Source organism: Anoplophora glabripennis, unplaced genomic scaffold (genome assembly GCF_000390285.2).
Source record: "Anoplophora glabripennis isolate ALB-LARVAE unplaced genomic scaffold, Agla_2.0 scaffold155, whole genome shotgun sequence".
NCBI classification, from domain to species: Eukaryota; Metazoa; Arthropoda; class Insecta; order Coleoptera; family Cerambycidae; genus Anoplophora; species Anoplophora glabripennis.
In genome coordinates, this window is record NW_019416721.1 from 541,422 (window position 1) to 560,461 (window position 19,040).

General features: G+C 36.3%; 1 protein-coding gene across 1 annotated transcript in view; it reads right to left on the bottom strand.

The window, feature by feature from the left end:
* Nucleotides 1-19,040, bottom strand: part of LOC108915175 (DNA-directed RNA polymerase I subunit RPA1) — a 32,462-nt gene that overhangs the window by 518 nt on the left and 12,904 nt on the right. The window contains exons 15-27 of the mRNA XM_023455304.1: nt 16,263-16,588; nt 14,955-15,045; nt 13,246-13,410; nt 13,012-13,172; nt 12,746-12,953; nt 12,408-12,682; nt 11,373-11,528; nt 11,080-11,312; nt 8,669-8,842; nt 6,789-6,934; nt 6,497-6,649; nt 1,882-1,992; nt 1,607-1,799 (exon numbers count right to left, since the gene is read on the bottom strand). Coding sequence (XP_023311072.1) covers nt 1,607-1,799; nt 1,882-1,992; nt 6,497-6,649; nt 6,789-6,934; nt 8,669-8,842; nt 11,080-11,312; nt 11,373-11,528; nt 12,408-12,682; nt 12,746-12,953; nt 13,012-13,172; nt 13,246-13,410; nt 14,955-15,045; nt 16,263-16,588 — 2,392 coding nt within the window. The remainder of the gene's footprint in view (nt 1-1,606; nt 1,800-1,881; nt 1,993-6,496; nt 6,650-6,788; nt 6,935-8,668; nt 8,843-11,079; nt 11,313-11,372; nt 11,529-12,407; nt 12,683-12,745; nt 12,954-13,011; nt 13,173-13,245; nt 13,411-14,954; nt 15,046-16,262; nt 16,589-19,040) is intronic.

Genomic DNA, 19,040 nt, shown 5'->3' on the forward strand with positions numbered 1-19,040 from the left:
AAATATAGATTTGATAAGAAAAACAGAAAAAAATACCATGAAACAATTTAAACAGATCTTTAAACATGAATCATTAAAAAAAATCACAAAACTTTTAGTTCTTGATATTTTGCGACAAAAACTTACCATGAACAAAAAAATGTACATTTGATACAAAGAAAAACGAAAAAACAGAAATTTAAACAAGAGACGTTATAAAAAAATCACAAATTTGCGACAAAAACTTATCATGAACATAAAAATATAAATTTGATATGAAGAAAAACAGAAAAAAATTATGAAACAATTTAAAAGCAACTTTAAACACAAGTCATTAAAAAACATTACAAAAATTTTAATTTTTAATAATTTGTGACAAAAACTTGCGAACATAAAAATGTAAATTTGATATGAAGAAAATCAGAAAAAATACCAAAAACAATTTAAATAAAAATTTAAAGACGAATCATTAAAATAATATCACAAAAATTTTAGTTTTTCGATACTTTGCGACAAAAACTTATCATAAATATAAAAATATAAATTTGACACGAAGAAAAACAGAAAAAAATAACCATGAGACAATTTAAAGAAAAATTTAAACACGAGTCATTAAAAAAAATCAAGAAAATTTTAGTTATCGACAAAAATTTATCATGAACGTAAACATATAAATTTGGTACAAAAACAACAAAAAAATTATGAAACAATTTAAAAACAACTTTAAACACGAGTCATTAATAAAAACATTTAAAAAATTGTGTTTTTGATAGTTTGTGACAAATACTGATCATAAACATAAAAATATAGATTTAATAGGAAGAAAAACAAGAAATACCACGAAACAATTAAAACAGAAATTTAAACATGAGTCATTAAAAAATATCACAAAAACCTTAATTTTCAATAGTTTGTGACAAAAACTTATAAAAAAGTAAAACTATAAATTTGATATGTAGAAAAACAAAAAAAAATACCACAAAACAATTTAAACAGAAATTTAAATACGTCACTAAAAAAAAATCACAGAAATTTTAGTTTTCGACTGCGACAGAAAATTATGAACATAAAAATGAGAATTTGTATGAAAAAAAAAACAAAAAAATACCATTAAACGATTTAAACGTCATTAAAAAAAAATAAAAAAATTTTAGTTTTTGTTAGTTTGCGACCAGAACTTATAATGAACATAAACATATAAATTTGATATGAATAAAAACAAATAAATACCATGAAACAATTTAAACAGAAATTTAAACACGAGTCATTAAAAAAAAATCAAGAAAATTTTAGTTATCGACGAAAACTTATCATGAACGTAAACATATAAATTTGATACAAAGAAAAACAGAAAAAAATACCAAGAAACAATTTAAACACGAATCATTAAAAAGATATCACAAAAATTTTAGGTTTTGATAGTACACGACAAAAAGTTATGAACATTAAGATATAAATTTGAAACAAAGAAAAACAAGAAAAAAATACTATGAAACAGAAATTTAAACACAGAAAAAAATAAAATAAATTATTTTTCAATACTTTGCGACAGAAACTTATCCTGAACACAAAAATGTGAATTTGATACGAAGAAAAGCAGTTACTCTCTGCACTTTTTTGGGCTTACCTCTTATAGTGGCGGTCTTGAGGAAGCCGAGCGAAGACTCGAACGATATCTGCTGCAAGGGCGAAACACTGCTCTCCATCCCTTTCCTGCTCAGCGGCTCGAAAGTCCCATTAAAAGTCATGTAGTCGGCGACGAGCGACAGATGTCTCGGATCGACTTTAATTCCGTAAACGTTGAATACATCTTTTACTTCCTATAAAATTAACAAAATTATCGGTGTCAGAGCTTTCAAACAAAGCAACGGAAATGTAATTATTTCCAAAGTATTCTCTTACCTTGACGATAATCTTGGAAGCCGCTTCGATTCCGTAAGTCTGGGCCATCTTGTGGATGTCGTTGCAGTGGAGCTTCTTGAGGTCTAAGAGGGTGTCGTATTTGAACATTTCCTGTAAAGGAAAAAGAAATTCGTCACATTTGACTTTTAAGTCAGTTTAAGAAGGAAAGTTTCGAAAACAAAAACAGAGTTCTTCAATATCGCCCAATAAAATGGAAAGAGCAAAAAAAATGCCACAAATAAATAATTAGAGGTTATGTTTTGGCTCTGAAAATCAGTGAAGTGCTGTAATGAAGCATTATTATTTTCCGATTTTTGTAAGGCCGCTGGCCAGTTATTTATTTAATTAGTTTAATTGGGTGAGAGCAATTAACCGCGAGTCGAGCCGAAACCGTCCGCTGCCCCACTCTGTCGAGGGCCGCGCGCATAGTCCCACCACGACTCCTGCCTAGTCAAGGGGGGATTGGGACAATAAAACCACCGTTCCTGCACGAAGATCCTCAGTTCGCTGCCAGAACTCGAAGAACTCCAACGCCAACCTGAGGACCACCCCGAGGACCTGAACACCGACCAGAGACCGCCACCCGATCCAAGGAGTTCGCTGCCAGAACTCGAAGAGCTCCAGTTCCAACCCGAGGACCACCCCGAGAACCTGAAGACCGACCTGAGACCGCCATCCGACCCAAGGAGTTAGCCGCCAGAAGCAACCGTCCGGAATAAGTAAGCAAATTGTATTTTCCTATATTTACTTGTCCTGCTATGGTATAAGTCTGGCCGTTTTTGAACTCTGGCAAGACAGTACGACCACAGCGTTGTCGGCGAGGGTTTGGCTGGGTGCTCCACCGCCCTCGTTCAACGAACGTTGTCCGTCACATCGACCGAACTGCTGGTTTGGCTGGGTGCTCCACCGCCAGCGGAAGACGTTGAGTGCAGGCTCGTACGGCAGCAGCGTTATCGGCGACGGTTTGGCTGGGTGCTCCACCGCCGTCGTTCGACAAACGCTGTGCGCCCCTTTACTGAAACTGCTGGTTCGGCTGGGTGCTCCACCGCCAGTAGAGGACGTGAAGGTGTCAGACTGTACAGCAGCAGCGTTGTCAGCGAAGGTTTGGCTGGGTGCTCCACCGCCTAAGCTTGATAAACGTTGTAAGGCACAATAACCGAAACTGCTGGTTCGGCTGGGTGCTCCACCGCCAGTAGAAGACGTTGTGTGTCGGCTGTGCAGCGACGGATAGACCCTCGAAGTTTGGCTGGGTGCTCCACCGCTTCGGGAAGAAATCTGTCGGCCGCCCCGCATTTGAACTCGCACCTCGTCCAGACTTTGCCTCCTGTTCACCAACATAAATCATTTTCCTGACTACCGTTTGCTTATTTACGTCCGTTCTAAACCGCTTTGCTTGGCTTTTTCTCCTGGCTGGTCGCATTTCCGCTTAATTTCCGTCGCTTTGCTAGAAACTGCCGCCGATATTTATTTGTAGAATTAGAGTCACCCGTAATTATTTTTCTGTTTCAGAACCATTGGGAACAATTTATTTATTGCTCTAATTTATTAATCTTATTTTTCCCTTTCTAGCACCGACCGAAATTTAAAACCGAATATTATTCTGGCGTACCGTTTCGTAGAGTCTTAGACCGTTTATTAAATAAACCAAACTCCAAAGACTCCGTTTTCTACCGTACCGATTTTGAGTCCTGATATTTGACTATGTGCTAATTTGTATTTATTTTCAGCACCGAAAAACCGCAAAGGCATTTTAAATCCGTCGTACAAATAATAATTGCTCTAACCCATTTTATTTCATTTTTGTTATTCTTACACCGCTTGTAAAGTATTTTTACATTCCTGAATTTTAGTTAGTTATTTATTAATTATAATTAGAATCTATTTTACTTTTGTTTGTTTGTTTCAATAGGCCTTGTTAATATAAAATAAACCTAGTAAATATAATTCCCGTTTGTATTCATTCTTAACGCCGACAAAGTTGATAAAATTCCGATCAGTAAAAAAGAGGTCCGCTTATCTTTTTGTGACCTACACTGATAAGACCGTTTATTTTGAAAGGAAAATAACACTACACTCAGAGAACTACTTTGCTTGAAATTAAGAGAAATATAACAGACCCCTGGAATTAAACTTTCTTCACTGCAGCTATCCCGAGTACTTACTCTAAACCGAGGGTAGGTTTCACGTGGAGTTTCCCCCACGTAACCGATTGGGAAACTGGCGCCCGAGACAATCCGCACAAAAAGATTTAATCCGGAGTACGTTTCTGTGACGTCACTCACCACCGCCGGCTGCCGACCACCGCCGCCGATAAACTAGTAGTCAAGGGTCGTCATAAAGTAGGCGTCCAGATAGGGACGTCAGTGACGTCAATAAATCTAGTAAATTAAAATTTGCACTTATGAATTAAGATTCCGTTTAGAGTTGGTAGTATACCGGGGGCAGCCACAAGTAACGTCTGAACCGAACCGTCACCACCGCAAATTCAAAACCAAGTAAAATATATAAAGGGTGTTACAAAAATTTGGCAACCGAGCAAAGTACGTTACAGTGTTGGTTAGTGTTGTGTGCATGTGGATCGGAAGCTTATAACAACTTTAATTTGAGAGGTTGTCTAAATGCATTTTGTAGTAATTTACTTTTTAATTACCTTATTTTTCAAAAACTAAGCAAGCGTATACTTGTTAAATTTATTTTTTTGAGGAATTTAACAGATTTGTTTTATAAATATGTGATTTTACTCTTAAATTAAAATTTTCAATTGTTTCCCTTATTATGAGGTTAGGATTTGGATTAAAATTAAATAAAAAAAATAATAATTCACTTTTAAAGCCAGTTATCAATTTTTGAGCTATACAGGGTGTTAAAAAAAAGAGTGTAAAATATTTCAGGAGGTAATAGTATGAACCAAAATAAGTAGAAAAGGAAGCTTTTAAGAAACAAAAAACAAAGTTACAGAAGATGTTCAAAGTGCCCTCCGTCCATTTCCAAGCAGGCACGACATCTTCGTCTCAACGATATTCGAACTCTTTCGAAAACACCCTCCTTGGTTTGGATTTCTTGACACTTTTGATTAATCCGTAGCTGCAGCTCTTCCAGGCTATTTACAGGAGTACCATACACTAATGTCTTCAAATATCCCCAAACAAAGAAATCTAGAGGGTTCAGATCAGGCGATCTTGGAGGCCATAAAACAGGTCCGGCCCTTCCTACCCATCTATGTGGAAAAGTTTGGTGTAAATGCTCTCTAACGGCCATGGAAAAATGAGCTGGAGCACCATCATGCTGGAACCACATTTGTTGCCTCTGATTCAAAGGAATGTCTTCCAAAAACTCATACAGTGTGTTCTGCAGAAAGTTGAGGTAAGCAGCGCCTGTTAATCGGTTTGGTAAAACAACAGGACCTAGAAACCTGTCACCTACAATACCCATCCAAATGTTTAATGAAAAACGTGCCTGATGTCCAGATTCTATTAGAGCATGAGGATTTTCGTCGGCCCAAATATGCGTATTGTGAAAATTAAACACTCCATTTCTTGTGAACCCGGCCTCATCAGTAAAAAGAATGTTTGCAAGAAAACGAGGGTCTTCAGCATCATGACGTAGAAACCAGCGGCAAAAAACCAAACGTGCTTGATGATCATTTATTGGATTTAAGGCCTGTACTCGTTGCACATGGTATGGATAAAGCAGTTGCTCGTGAAGGATTCTCCAAACAAGAGGACCACTAATTCCTACCTCGGCTGATATTCTCCGCACACTCGTACCTGGATTCTGCTCTACCAGTGCTAGAATTTCTTCTTCTGCTCTAGGAGTGGATACCGACCTTGGTCTTCCGGATAAATGGCACTGTTTGCTCAAGGAACCGGTATCACGCAATCTTTGGTGAATTCTTCCAAACATGCGTTGTGAAGGAATCTGGCGATTTGGATAAGCGTCAACATAAAGACGTCGCGCTTCGGTGGCGTTCCCATTAGCACGACCATACATGAAATGCATGTCTGTTAATTCTGCGTTAGAGTAACCAGCCATAGCGAAAGAAAACTTGTGCACTGAGAACAACTGTCAAATACGTACTGTTTATTTCACTAAACATCAACCAACTATTATAAGAAAATACACGTTTTTGCAAAATAAAAAAAGGGGCTAAAAAACATAAAACATTCCATATCTCCGCAACCGTTACTTTGCGGACCCTTGTTTATTGAGACTTTTCTGCTTATTTTGGTTCATACTACCTCCTTAAATATTTTACACTCTTTTTTTAACACCCTGTAGAATCTTGACAGTGCAATAGTTAGATTTAACCTGTAAAGTGAAACTAAAATAGTTGTTTTTTTTACATAATTTTCCTGACAGATGACTTGGCAAACACGCATAAAAAAATTATATCTCCGTAAATATGTCATTTTGGAAAATTACCGTCATTAGAATCATTAGACTGAGAATTCCATAGTAGAAAATTCCTTTTCGTAGAAAATTTTTATTTTAAATTGCGGTATTGTAGACTTTTTCTTAAAAGTTCACCGTTTGTGAACTCGAACCGACACATTTTTGTTCTAACTACAATTTTTAACTACCCAACATTTAAATGCTTCAATAAATTCGGACTTACCATGATGTTTATACCGTCGGTCCTCAGGATCAGCTTATTCTCGTGTCTGTACGTTATGGCCCTCTTTATTTGAGGCGTTTCCCACAGGACGGATTTGGCCGCCGCTTCCCTCAACAAGGCGGTCAAGTCCAGTTTTTTAAAGTTCAGCGGCAGCTAAAGACCATCGAAACAGTGAAATATAATTGACATTTGATTTCGGTTGGAAAAATTTGAATATTTCGAAAACATCTACACAGACTCTCGTGAAAAGATAAATCACCACGAAACATTTCAAAATTCTTATGACGCTTACCGCAAAAGTAATTTCGCACCATAAGTACTTCTTTCCATCTTCCGAGTAATTCTGGGCGAAGTTGAAGGAATCGACGACTGTGTTGCTTTCGGATTTCTGCTCTTGTTCCTGGTTCTGGTTTTCCTCTTCGTTTTCCGTTTCAGACTCTAATATAATAGAAATACTTAATTAGTTATACAGGTTTAAAATTACGTAAAAATTTTAATTTTTTCACGTGATCGAAAACACGTCGTAACGTCATTTAGTGCGATCGAGAACACAACCTGTTTCTCGACCGTATGCCGACGAGACGGAACCTAATCTAAAGAAAATCACATGTGGGGAGCCTACAGACTCTCACTTCTTGCTTTGAAATTTTGACAGCACAGCAGAACTTTTATTGGCAGTGTCAAAGTTTAGAGAAATAATAACCCAGTTTTCACATGACGAAAACAGAGACGTTTCAAATTTATTGACTGCTCGATTAATTCATGTGAGAACTGTTTTTGTTCTCTACACTTTGACATTGTCCATGAAAATTCTTCCGAGCTGTCAAAATTTCGTTGGGAGTAATAGTTGGGATATTTTGTTTTCAAAGCACTCTTTCTAAATGTGTATAATTTCGTATCATCATCAGAAAAATACGTCAAAACAAGTTTTTTAATTTATTTTAATTGTATTAAACTTATTCAAACTCCAAGAAAATTTTTCTAAAAAATCGTATCGAATGAAGTCAAACACCATAATTCTCTAATACCAGATAATATTTTTTCAGAAAAAAAATTGAATTTGTTTAAAAATTACGAAAAATAAAAAAATTAAAATAGAAATTTTTTTCAGCGCATTCCCTTAATTTTGTATCCCTTATGATAAATATCTACTACAAAATTTATGAAAACAATGCGATTTTTCGAAAAAGAAGAATTATCGCCCTATACATAACACAGAAAGATACAAAAAATTATAAAAACCGATTTTGGCGCCCAACGTGGGGCACAAAATTTAACAAGTTCAGACCATTTAAAACTAGTAGAGAGTTATAATTTATTTTTTTTACACCATACCTTACTGGCTCCAATTTTTTTCAGCGCATTATTGATCAATTCGGTAACATTGCTCAATCCCCTTAATTTTGTATCCCTTATGACAAGTGAGACCCTTGTGGTGTGGTTTGAAAACTAAGCATTCCATAAATATTTGGCAACAATGCATGCCATATTTCGCTATTGTTTGAGTCGTACCAGACTGTCCAGTAATAAGGCATATTACGAAAAAAGATTTTAAAAAAATCAATATCTACTACAAAATTTAAGAAAACAATGCGATTTTTCGAAAAATTATTTATTTGACTAGTTCTTCGTTCTGTTAAGAATTATCAGCCTGTACATAACACAGAAAGATACAAAAAATTATAAAAACCGATTTTGGCGCCCAACGTGGGGCACAAAATTTAACCAATTCAGACCATTTAAAACTAGTAGAGAGAGTAATAATTTAATTTTTACACCATACCTTACTGGCTTCAATTTATTTCAGCGCATTATTGATCAATTTGGTAACATTGCCCAATTCCCTTAATTTTATATCCCTTATGATAACTGAGACCCTTGTGGTGTGGTTTGAAAACTAAGCATTCCATAAATATTTAAAAATTAAAAATAAAATTGAAAAACTACAATGAATTTTTAGTCAACAAAAACAAAGAATATTCCTAGAAATTCAAAAGAAAGTAACACCATGGCAGAATTAAAAACATTTTTATATACAAATAAAGAATTTTTCTGTTATTTGTGCATTCATTCATATTTAGACAAACTGTGTAATAAAATCTATAAAAATGTATTGCTAGTTGGCTATTTGCTATAGAGCCCTCTTAATGGTAAAAATAAATTTCTACTCACCTTCATCAGACCCTTCCTCCTCTTCCTCTTCCGGCTCCTGACCCTCGTGCGTATCCTTAAACTTATTGGTGATCTTCGCGTCTTCGTTGTCCTCGACCTCGTCCTCGGAACTACTCAGGTCCCCCGGCCTTCCGCTATTGTNCTGGTTTTCCTCTTCGTTTTCCGTTTCAGACTCTAATATAATAGAAATACTTAATTAGTTATACAGGTTTAAAATTACGTAAAAATTTTAATTTTGTCACGTGATCGAAACCACGTAACGTCATTTAGTGCGATCGAGAACACAACCTGTTTCTCGACCGTATGCCGACGAGACGGAACCTAATCTAAAGAAAATAACATGTGGGGAGCCTACAGACTCTCACTTCTTGCTGTGCTCTTGCTTTCGGGCTGTCCGATCTCTAATCTCGATAGCACTAAATGACGTCACGAATTAGCGTGGCAATGAATCATTAGTTGACAACATACGAGTAAGTTTTTATGCGAGGCGGCCATTCTTCAAGCCATATCATGGGTTATCTCAGTCCTTGAAAGAGAAACAAGCTAACTCGAATTTAGGACAAGGTTAAGGAGTTTGGCAAACGAAAAATTAATTTTTTGTTAAAAAAATTATAATAATGAATGATTGAAAATTAATTTCCAAAAATTTAGATTTTAATTGATTTTGTTTAATCGAAAAGTGAAGGGTGTGAATATTTTAAATTCAACAATTATTAGGACACTTTTGTGGATAATTTGAATATCTAAAGGGAGATACGACATTTTTTTTGTTCATGGATGCCATAATGGACTTCTGCATAAATTTCTGTTCATATGATATAGTTTACTCTTTTGTTTTCCCTGAAATACCTACTGAAATATCCTCTTTTGCAAAGAGTGCTTTGAAATTTTGACAGAACGGCAGAACTTTTACTGATAGTGTCAAAGTTTAGAGAAATAAAAACTCAGTTTTCACACGAAGAAAACAGAGATTCATGTGAGAATTGTGTTTTTTGTTCTCTACACTTTGACATAGTCCACGAAAATTTTTCCGAGTTGTCAAAATTTTGTTGGGAGTAATAGTTTGACATTTTGTTTCCAGAGCACTCTTTCTACATGTGTATTTGCTATAGTCATCAGAAAAATACGTCAAAATAAGTTAAACATTTTTTACTATATTTTAAATGTATTAAATTTATTCAAACTCCAAGAAAATTTTTCTAAGAAATCGTATCAAATGAAGTTAAATACCATACTTCTCTAATACCAGATAACATTTTTTCAGGAAAAAAAAATTGAATTTGTTTAAAAAGTACGAAAAATAAAAAAATTAAAATATAAATTTTTTTCAGCGCAATATTGATAAATTCGGCAACATTGCCCAATTCCCTTAATTTTGTATACTTTATGATAACTGAAACCCTTGTGGTGTGGTTTGAAAACTAAGCATTCCATAAATATTTGTCAACAATGCATGCCATATCTCGCAACTAGACTGTCCAGTAGTAAGACAGATTACAAAAAAAGATTTAAAAAAAATCAATATCTACTACAAAATTTAAGAAAACAACTTATGTCACGACTTTCCAAAGGTCACACCCTGTATATGCGAATTTTCGAAAAATTATCTATTTGACTAGTTCTTCATTCTGTTAAGAATTATCGCCCTGTACATAACACAGAAAGATACAAAAAATTATAAAACCGATTTTGGCGCCCAACGTGGGGCACAAAATTTAACCAGTTCAGACCATTTAAAACTAGTAGAGAGAGTAATAATTTAATTCTTTTTACACCATACCTTACTGGCTCCAATTTTTTTCAGCGCATTATTGACATATTCCCTTAATTTTGTATCCCTTATGATAACTGAGACCCTTGTGATGTGGTTTGAAAACTAAGCATTCCATATATATTTAAAAATTAAAAAAAAATTAAAAACTACAAAGATTAATTTTTAAAGTCGACAAAAACAAAGAATATTTCTAGAAATTCGAAAGAAAGTAATATCATGGCAGAATTAAAAACATTTTTATATACAAATAAAGAATTTTTAAATACATTTTTTAAATTTTAGTTAAAAGGACTGTTATTTAGACACAATTTGTCTAAATAACAGACTTTTCCCCATTTTAACACAGATTTTCTACAAAGTGGACTTAGTTTGAAACTCGGATTACTTTTTGTTGTAAAGAAATGTGTAATTTTGAACAAGCGGCATCGTAAATTACAAATTTCTTTACACCAAAAAGTAATTTGAGTTTCAAACCAAGTCCACTTCATAGAAAATCTGCGTTAAAATGGTGGAAAGTCTGTTATTTGTGCATTAATTCATATTTAGACAAACTGTGTAATAAAATCTATAAAAATGTATTGCTGGTAGGCTATTTGTTATAGAGCCCTTTTAATTGTTAAAATAAATTTCTACTCACCTTCATCAGACCCTTCCTCCTCTTCCTCTTCCGGCTCCTGACCCTCGTGCGTATCCTTAAACTTATTGGTGATCTTCGCGTCTTCGTTGTCCTCGACCTCGTCCTCGGAACTACTCAGGTCCCCCGGCCTTCCGCTATTGTCATTTTTATCCTGCTCCCCGTTCCCCTCATCTTCCTCTTGATTCGCTGCTCGACTCGTTTTCTTCCTTCTCCGGTCTTCCTCCATCATAACCCTACCAAGTTAAAAAAGAATAATAAATTTGCCACTGTCCCAGATTCCAAGGGACACTCACACATGGGAATTTATTTTGGACAATTTTTTGATGGCAGCGAACATCTCCGAGAAAAACCTCTTCATGTGCTGAATGATCATCCAGGGCTGAACGGAGTAGTCCTGGCTGTAGCACCGCTTCGGCAGGATATGGAACCTCAAGATGTACCGGTACTGCCTAGAAGCGGAAAGTTCGAGTAAACTACAAAAGTAGACTTTGGCGCCCAACGTGGTGTTTAATAATTTTTATTACTAAACAAGCCTATTATCGTTTGCTTGAAACTGTCAAGCGATACTTTATCCACAAACAAATTCATCGTCATTTTGTGTTCACAATTGGTGAATACAAAAGATAAACTAATTTTTTTAAATGATCCCTAAAATAACAATCAGAAGGAAAACCATAATTTTCATTTTCTAGAACTCTTTCCGTAATTTCAGCAGTTATGAGTGGTACCGGCTCTCCTATAGGCCCTCTATACTCGTTCAAAGACGATGCAGCAGCTGCATAGAAGAATTTGAGAAAACAAACTTATATTTCTAAGTCAAAGGTAACCTTCGTGTAAATATGAAGTTACACTTTGTGTAACCCATATTTATTTCAGTATTTAGTGATGATATGGTGTATTTGTGCGTCTTCATTGTCAAGTTACTGTGAGATTGTAAAAAAACGTGTACACGAATAGAAGGAAGATAAAATTTGACAACAATGCATGCCATATCTCGCAATTGTTTGAGTCGCTCTAGACTATCCGGTAGTAAGGGATATTACGAAAAATTTATTTAAAAAAAAATCAATCGCTACAACAAAATTTAAGAAAACAAACTTATGTCATGTCTTTCCAAAGGTCACACCCTGTATATGCAATTTTTCGAAAAATTATCTATTTGACTAGTTCTACGTTCTGATAAGAAACATCGCCCCGTACATAACACAGAAAGATACAAAAAATTACAAAAACCGATTTTGGCGCCCAACGTGGGGCACAAAATTTAACCATTTCAGACCATTTGAAACTAGTAGAGAGAGTAATAATTTAATTTTTTTACACAGTACCTTACTGGCTCCAGTTGCAGCTCTGTCGTAACGTCGATTTTTTCCAGCACGTCGGCCACCACGACCCTCGTAAGCATCTTCCTCAGCGTTTCCGCCTTTTGCTCCACTCCAAGCACGTTCATGAATGGGATTTCCATGGAAGGCGTTTTGATGTTCTTGGAGGCCATCATCAGGATCTCCCTGAGACGGGGGATACCCAGGGTGACGTTCATCTCGCCCCTACCGGCGAAATGGAATGTGTTCAGTGTCATTTGAGTCGAAGGTTCACCGATTGACTAAAAAAATATATTTATATACAGAGTGCCCCGATTTTTGGGGTCAAAGCTGAATATTTTTACCTGGGCGGCGAGTAACCCGACGGGTTCACCGGGCGAGCACATCGACTGCATGATTTTCAACTTCATCATGTTCAGGAATTTCTTCTTTTTTTGCACGGGGTAATCCTCGAGCATCGATTCCAGCCGTTCATTGATCGAACCGAAATGTCTGTCCGCCTGGAAAACGGCATCCAGGGGGTCCGGACACGGTTTGCAAAAATCTTTGCAACTAAAAATAACGGACATTAAATTTATTTACACTTAAATGTAACTCTGCAAAAACTCACGCCTCTCTAACATCGGAGTCGGCGCTGTGCCATATATTTTGCAAACGATGCGCTTCGAAAATATTCGACGTTCTCTCCTTCACCCTTTCTATCATAATATGGTAAGGGCTCGTACGCACCTTCTCCAGGGGATCTCCGTACGTAGCTTTCCATCTGGTTATCTACGGGGAGACGAATGAGGCAAACTGCCGCTCTGGCGCCGATCGTGGGGCATTAAAAACGAATCATACTTACGGCTCTGTGGTGCTGTTTTATCTCGTACTGGTCCTCTCCCTTCTTGAACTGTTTAATAAGTTCATCCTGAGCAAAGGCTTTTATGTTGTCTTTCAAGAAATCGAGACGTTTCTCGTTGAAGAACTGCGCCTTGGATATGTCCATGCCGTCTTCGCCGTACCTGAACTGAAACGGCGACGTCAGTAATTCAAAACAATATACACTGACATAAATCTAGTCCATAACAGTGATTAAAAAAAATTAATTTTTTCAATGCTGCAAATTGTAGCCATTTCAAATTATGGAAAAATTAAAATTTATCAAGAACGCACAGTGACATCATTTAGTGCGACCGAAAATACATCCTGCTTCTGTCATCTGCCGTTTAGTCTTGTTCCTGTCACTCATCTTCTTGATTATCGAAGGCACTAAATGACGTCACGAGCTCCCATGTATTTCGAGCCGCCGGATACGAGTTTGTACGTATTCCGAACCAGTTAATATGAATTTTGCATCGGAATTACGCCATCAGGTCGGGACTTTTTACTAACCTCAAAAAAAAAAAAGTTGAATCAGCAAAAATACTGCTTATTTATGAAACAACTCTGTGTGTAACGAGACGAATGAAAATGGAAATTCAACCAGCCTAACCTTAAAAATTTGTGTAACATCATTTGACATATTCTAATTGTATGGAAATCGGGACGTAATATTTCTTTAGTGTGTTTTTTAAAGAACTGTATACAAATTTGACATCTGAATTGATCGCTCGAATAATGACCACATTCTAACCTCAAAAATGTCAGCGTAATCAATTTTTTTGTATAAATAGATTAGCCCTGTAAAAAACAAAACTTATGTGTTCTAATGCACAACCCTTAAGTTCTTTTAGGGTAAGTATGCAATAGAATTTCGACCTAACCTCAAAAAACTGCATCAACTTATTCGAAACGGAGGTCAGCTAGTCCCACTTGCCCAATATCTCTCTCAAACAAGCGAAGAGAGCTTTCGAGCATATAAACCTCCAACTCTTAGAGCATTGCTATTCTTTGGTCAATTGGAATTTTTTGTGGTTAGGTTGGAAATCTGATGCTTACCTTAAAAGAATTAAATTATTGCACATCAAAACACAGATTTTTTATTTTATTAGTTCCTTTCCACTATTTCGCAGTTATTAAATGCTCAAGTATCTATATATACAAAAACTCGATTATCTCGATTTTTTGAGGTTAGAAAGTGGTCAATATTCAATTGATCAATTGTAGTGTCAAATTTGTACTCAGCTCTTTTAAAAAAATGATCTAGATGGATGGTATGTACTTATTTCCATACGAATTGTAAGTTTTTAATGCTTTCACGCAAGCTTTCAAGGTTAGGTTGGCATTCTAACCTATAATTTTTGAGGTTAGAACATAATTCTAACATGATCGCGCAATTCTGATTCTTTTAAAATGATGAGAAAAGACAGTATAATGTTAATGAAAGGTCAGAAAAATTAAATCCTCTACCTTCTCTTCTTCTTGTTTTTTTTTTCTGTAAATGTTTAAAATCCAGGATCAGACAATCGTGAATTGAGAAACACAAATTTTACTGTGACAGACTGATTTAAGTAAAAAATATGAATTTTTCAATTAAATTCGCTAATTACAACAATGTTGGCAAAATAGTAATTCGCAAAATCACAATTATATGAACCCTGCTCAAATCCACCGAACTTTGTCTTTAAGTACCTGAATCACGCTCTTATCGCTGTTCCTGACAGTCATGTCGTAACCGACGTGCAGCCCTTCCAAGTGCTTGATCAAANCGAATGGTTTCAAAACCAAAGAGAAAACATTATTTCATCAATTTTGTTTACTGACGAAGCTAGTTTTAGTCGTGATGGTATTCTGAACCTACATAACATGCACCATTGGAGTGATGAAAATCCTCATCAAACTATAATTCGGAGTCACCAATATGGGTTTTCTATTAATGTGTGGGCAGGTATAATCGACAATTACTTAATTGGCCCATTTCGATTGCCCAATCGATTGACAGGTGCACTGTATCGAAATTTCTTGGAGAATGATTTAAACACATTATTAGAGGATGTCCCATTGGCCATTATTGGAAGAATGTATTACATGCATGATGGGGCGCCAGCTCACTTTTCTCGAGTGGCAAGGGAATATTTGGACAGGAGATTTGGAAATAGGTGGATTGGTCGAAGGGGGCCTGTACCCTGGCCAGCTCGTAGTCCCGACCTTAATCCCCTCGATTTTTCATTTTGGGGATTTATGAAAAATGAAGTTTATGCTGTAGAAATACATAATGAAGAACAATTATGGATAAGAATTATGGAATCGGCAGATAGATTTCATAATAACCTAGGAATATTTCAAAGATGCCGTCAATCATTAAGAAGAAGAATGGAAAAATGTATTGAAGTACAAGGGCAACAATTTGAACATCTTCTAAAAACTTAATGTTTTGTTTTAATTAATCATATTTTTCATCATACCATTAAAATTTAATTGTTGAAGTATTTATCATTGTTTTTGCAAATAAAAAAAAATTAAAATTCAACACCCCGTATCCTTTAACTGAAGGCCTTGCGGACCCATGTTCATAGGAACTTTTTTTCTTGTTTTAGCGTCCTCTATTGTGTGGCACTATGCAATGTACTTTTTTCTATGTCACCCTGTATATGGAAGGTGCCCTTTAAAATTCATCAAGAAAATCAATATTTCACTTTTGCACTTATTTTTTGAACACCCTGTATATACAATGTGTTCTGCTCGACTAGCCAGCCATCCTTTTTTTATTTATTGATTGATTTTTACACTTTTTTCTGTGAAATAGGTCTCATGAAAGCACATCGATGGCATTTACTTTTATAACTCATAGCCATGGCCAACTGCATTTTTTTTTTGTAAAAATTAGAAGAATTGTAATTCGGTGCCATTTTTCAGGCAAAAACTATAGTCAGATTAAAAAAAAAAATAGGTCAACGTACGCACAAAATAGTAAAAAAAAATTGTCACTATCCAACTCACCTGTTGATATCGTTCGTATAAGAATCCAACGACGACTTGTACTGCCGATCGATCACGGCCCTGATTTTCGGGTTCGTCGCACTGGCCTCCTCGATCTTTTCCACGATTTCATGCAGGGGAGTGTCTACGGGTAAATCTAAGGCGGTGGTAATAACTTCTACCCCTATCTCCCTCGAATCTTTTATTATTTTCCTCCGTTTCGAGTCGGCTTTCCTTACGGTCAGGATATCGTGAACGCCCAGCGTGAACCCTTCTTGTTGCAGGAACCTCATGAACAATTTAGCGAGAGAGGAGAGCGTCCTGATGGCGTATAAACCCCCGTATAGCTAGAAGAGGGAAAATAATAGACTACTATGGCTTATTCACGTTAAATATTATTATTATTCCCCTGATTTGTGCTAATAAATCAATGCAGGATGTTTTTTAGGTTGAGATTTTCCTTACAACCCGCATAGAACTCAATAATTAGTTTTTCAAACCAGTAGTGATCTGGATTTCAAACAATACACTACATAACTTCGTTGTTTAAAATGGCAAATATTTACAAAGATGATGATTTAACCGATATATTACCTTACAGGGAGCATCATCAAAATGCTGCCGAAGGGCCGAAAACCCGAGACAAAGACCAAGTCCGCGTCAGCGGACTTGCCTACCTTTCTAGTAATTATTATATTCCATACGAACTCCGTTTCCTGAGGCCTGAGCCTTATGCGAGCTTTGAACGTCAATATACACTACTGTTGGACGATGAATAAGTTCTTGTTCTCCAACAGATGGCGTTACCAGAACTGCACGGGTGTAGCTCAAGATGGTAACGCAACGGTAAAGATGTAATTTTCCTTTCATAGTTTTAAACATGTCGAATTTCATGCCGAAAAAAGGGTATTTGCGAGGAATTATTGCGGCACTCTATTCAAAAGAAAACTGCTGCAAAAGCACACAATTCTTATTGAGACTTACGGCGACCATGCTCTGTCGCAAACAACGCACAGAAACTGGTTTTGACGGTTCAAAAGTTTTGAAGTTGAAGATAAAGAATGCTCTGCAGCACCAAAACAGTTTGAAGATGAGGAATTGAAGGTTAAACGCTAACTGAATCTGCAGAACCATTTGGAGTTTATCACATAACAGTTTCAAAACGTTTGAAAGCGTTAAGAATGAATCAACAGCAAGAACATTGGGTGCCGTACGAAATGAAGTCGACAGACGTCGAACAGCCTCTTTGCACGTGTGAACAGCGCTTCAATGCTAGAAACGGGAAGGTTTTTTGCATCATCTCATGACTGGCGATGAAAAATAGATGCGCTACAATTAATCGTAAGAGTAGAAAATCGTGGGATAAGCCCAACCAGCGTCAACATCATCAGCAAAGCTCCGAGCTCCATAGTTCCGAGCTTCAGCTCTGCATTTGGTGGGATCAACTGGGTGTAGTTTAATACGAGGTGCTCAAACCAAATGAAACCATCACGGGAGATCGCTATCGACTACAATTGATGCGTTTGGGACAAGCATTGAAGGAAAAATGGCCGCTATACAAGCAGAGACACGACAAAGTGATTTTACAGCATGACAACGCTGGGCAACATGTTGCAAAACCGGTGAAAACTTACTTGGAAATGCTTATACGGGAAGCCCTACCCCACCCGACATATTCACCAGACATTGCTCCTTGTTCCGATCGATGACACATGACCAGACTGAGCAGCACTTGCATTCTTATGAAGACGCCAACAAAATGAACCGACGCTTGGATAACCTCGAAAGACGTGTCGTTTTTCCGACATGGAATTAAAGTGTTGCAAGAAAGATCCAAAAAAATAATGGCTTGAGATGTACAATATGTTCAGTGACAAGTTTTTACTGATATTTTTTAAATAAAGCATTAATTTTCACGAAAAAACAGCGACAACTTATTCAACACCCTTATATATTCCGGTATTACAACTTTGTTTAATTTCGTTCAACGTAATTACAGAATCCTAATTTAAATAAAAAATATCCTAAGGGTATTTTTGTGAACTTTGTTAAAATTTTCAAATTCACTGAAAATGCAAATTATAATGTGAAGAAAAATTGATATACGAAATAATTAAAAATGAATTAAACGATTAGAAAAAAAAAAAAAAATTAAAAAGGCAAGTAACGAAATAACGATAATTGGAAATAATGTCAAAAACAAGTCTCACCCATACACATTTTTGCACACTACTCACCTCATACATGCAATGCACCAAGCTGTAGGGCGTTGCCCCGTAGTGCGATTTATCCAAAATTCCCACTAACAATTCGCCTTCTCTTATTATAACCTCGGTCTCGCTCATCGTAATAGGACTAGAAAACGTGGTACCGCCCGCTTTCCATCTCCTTGGATGTCGCGCTTGCCACGCCTAAAACCAACGACGCAAATAAATCAACACCAAAATTTGAAGAAAAAGAAAACGCTTTGTCTATGTACGTGCCTTTACTGGGATCTTTGACGTTGCGGTCAAATTTATAGGCGCCCTCCCCTGGGGGATGATGTTGATGATGACCGTGGAAAGGATCTGTTTACCGGACCACAGCTGTTGCGGTTTGATTATGGCGGGCGGCAGCAGTGTAATCTCGCCTTTCTTGAAGGAAAGCGCTTGGAAAACCAACTGTTGGTAGTCGTCTCTGTAAAAATTAATGGCGTTCCATTAATTTTTGCACAGGTTATATGTCACAAAAATATGTTTAAGGTTATGTTAGGTTAGGTTGGATCATAGGCTCAACATAACCTAACTTCATATATGGTGA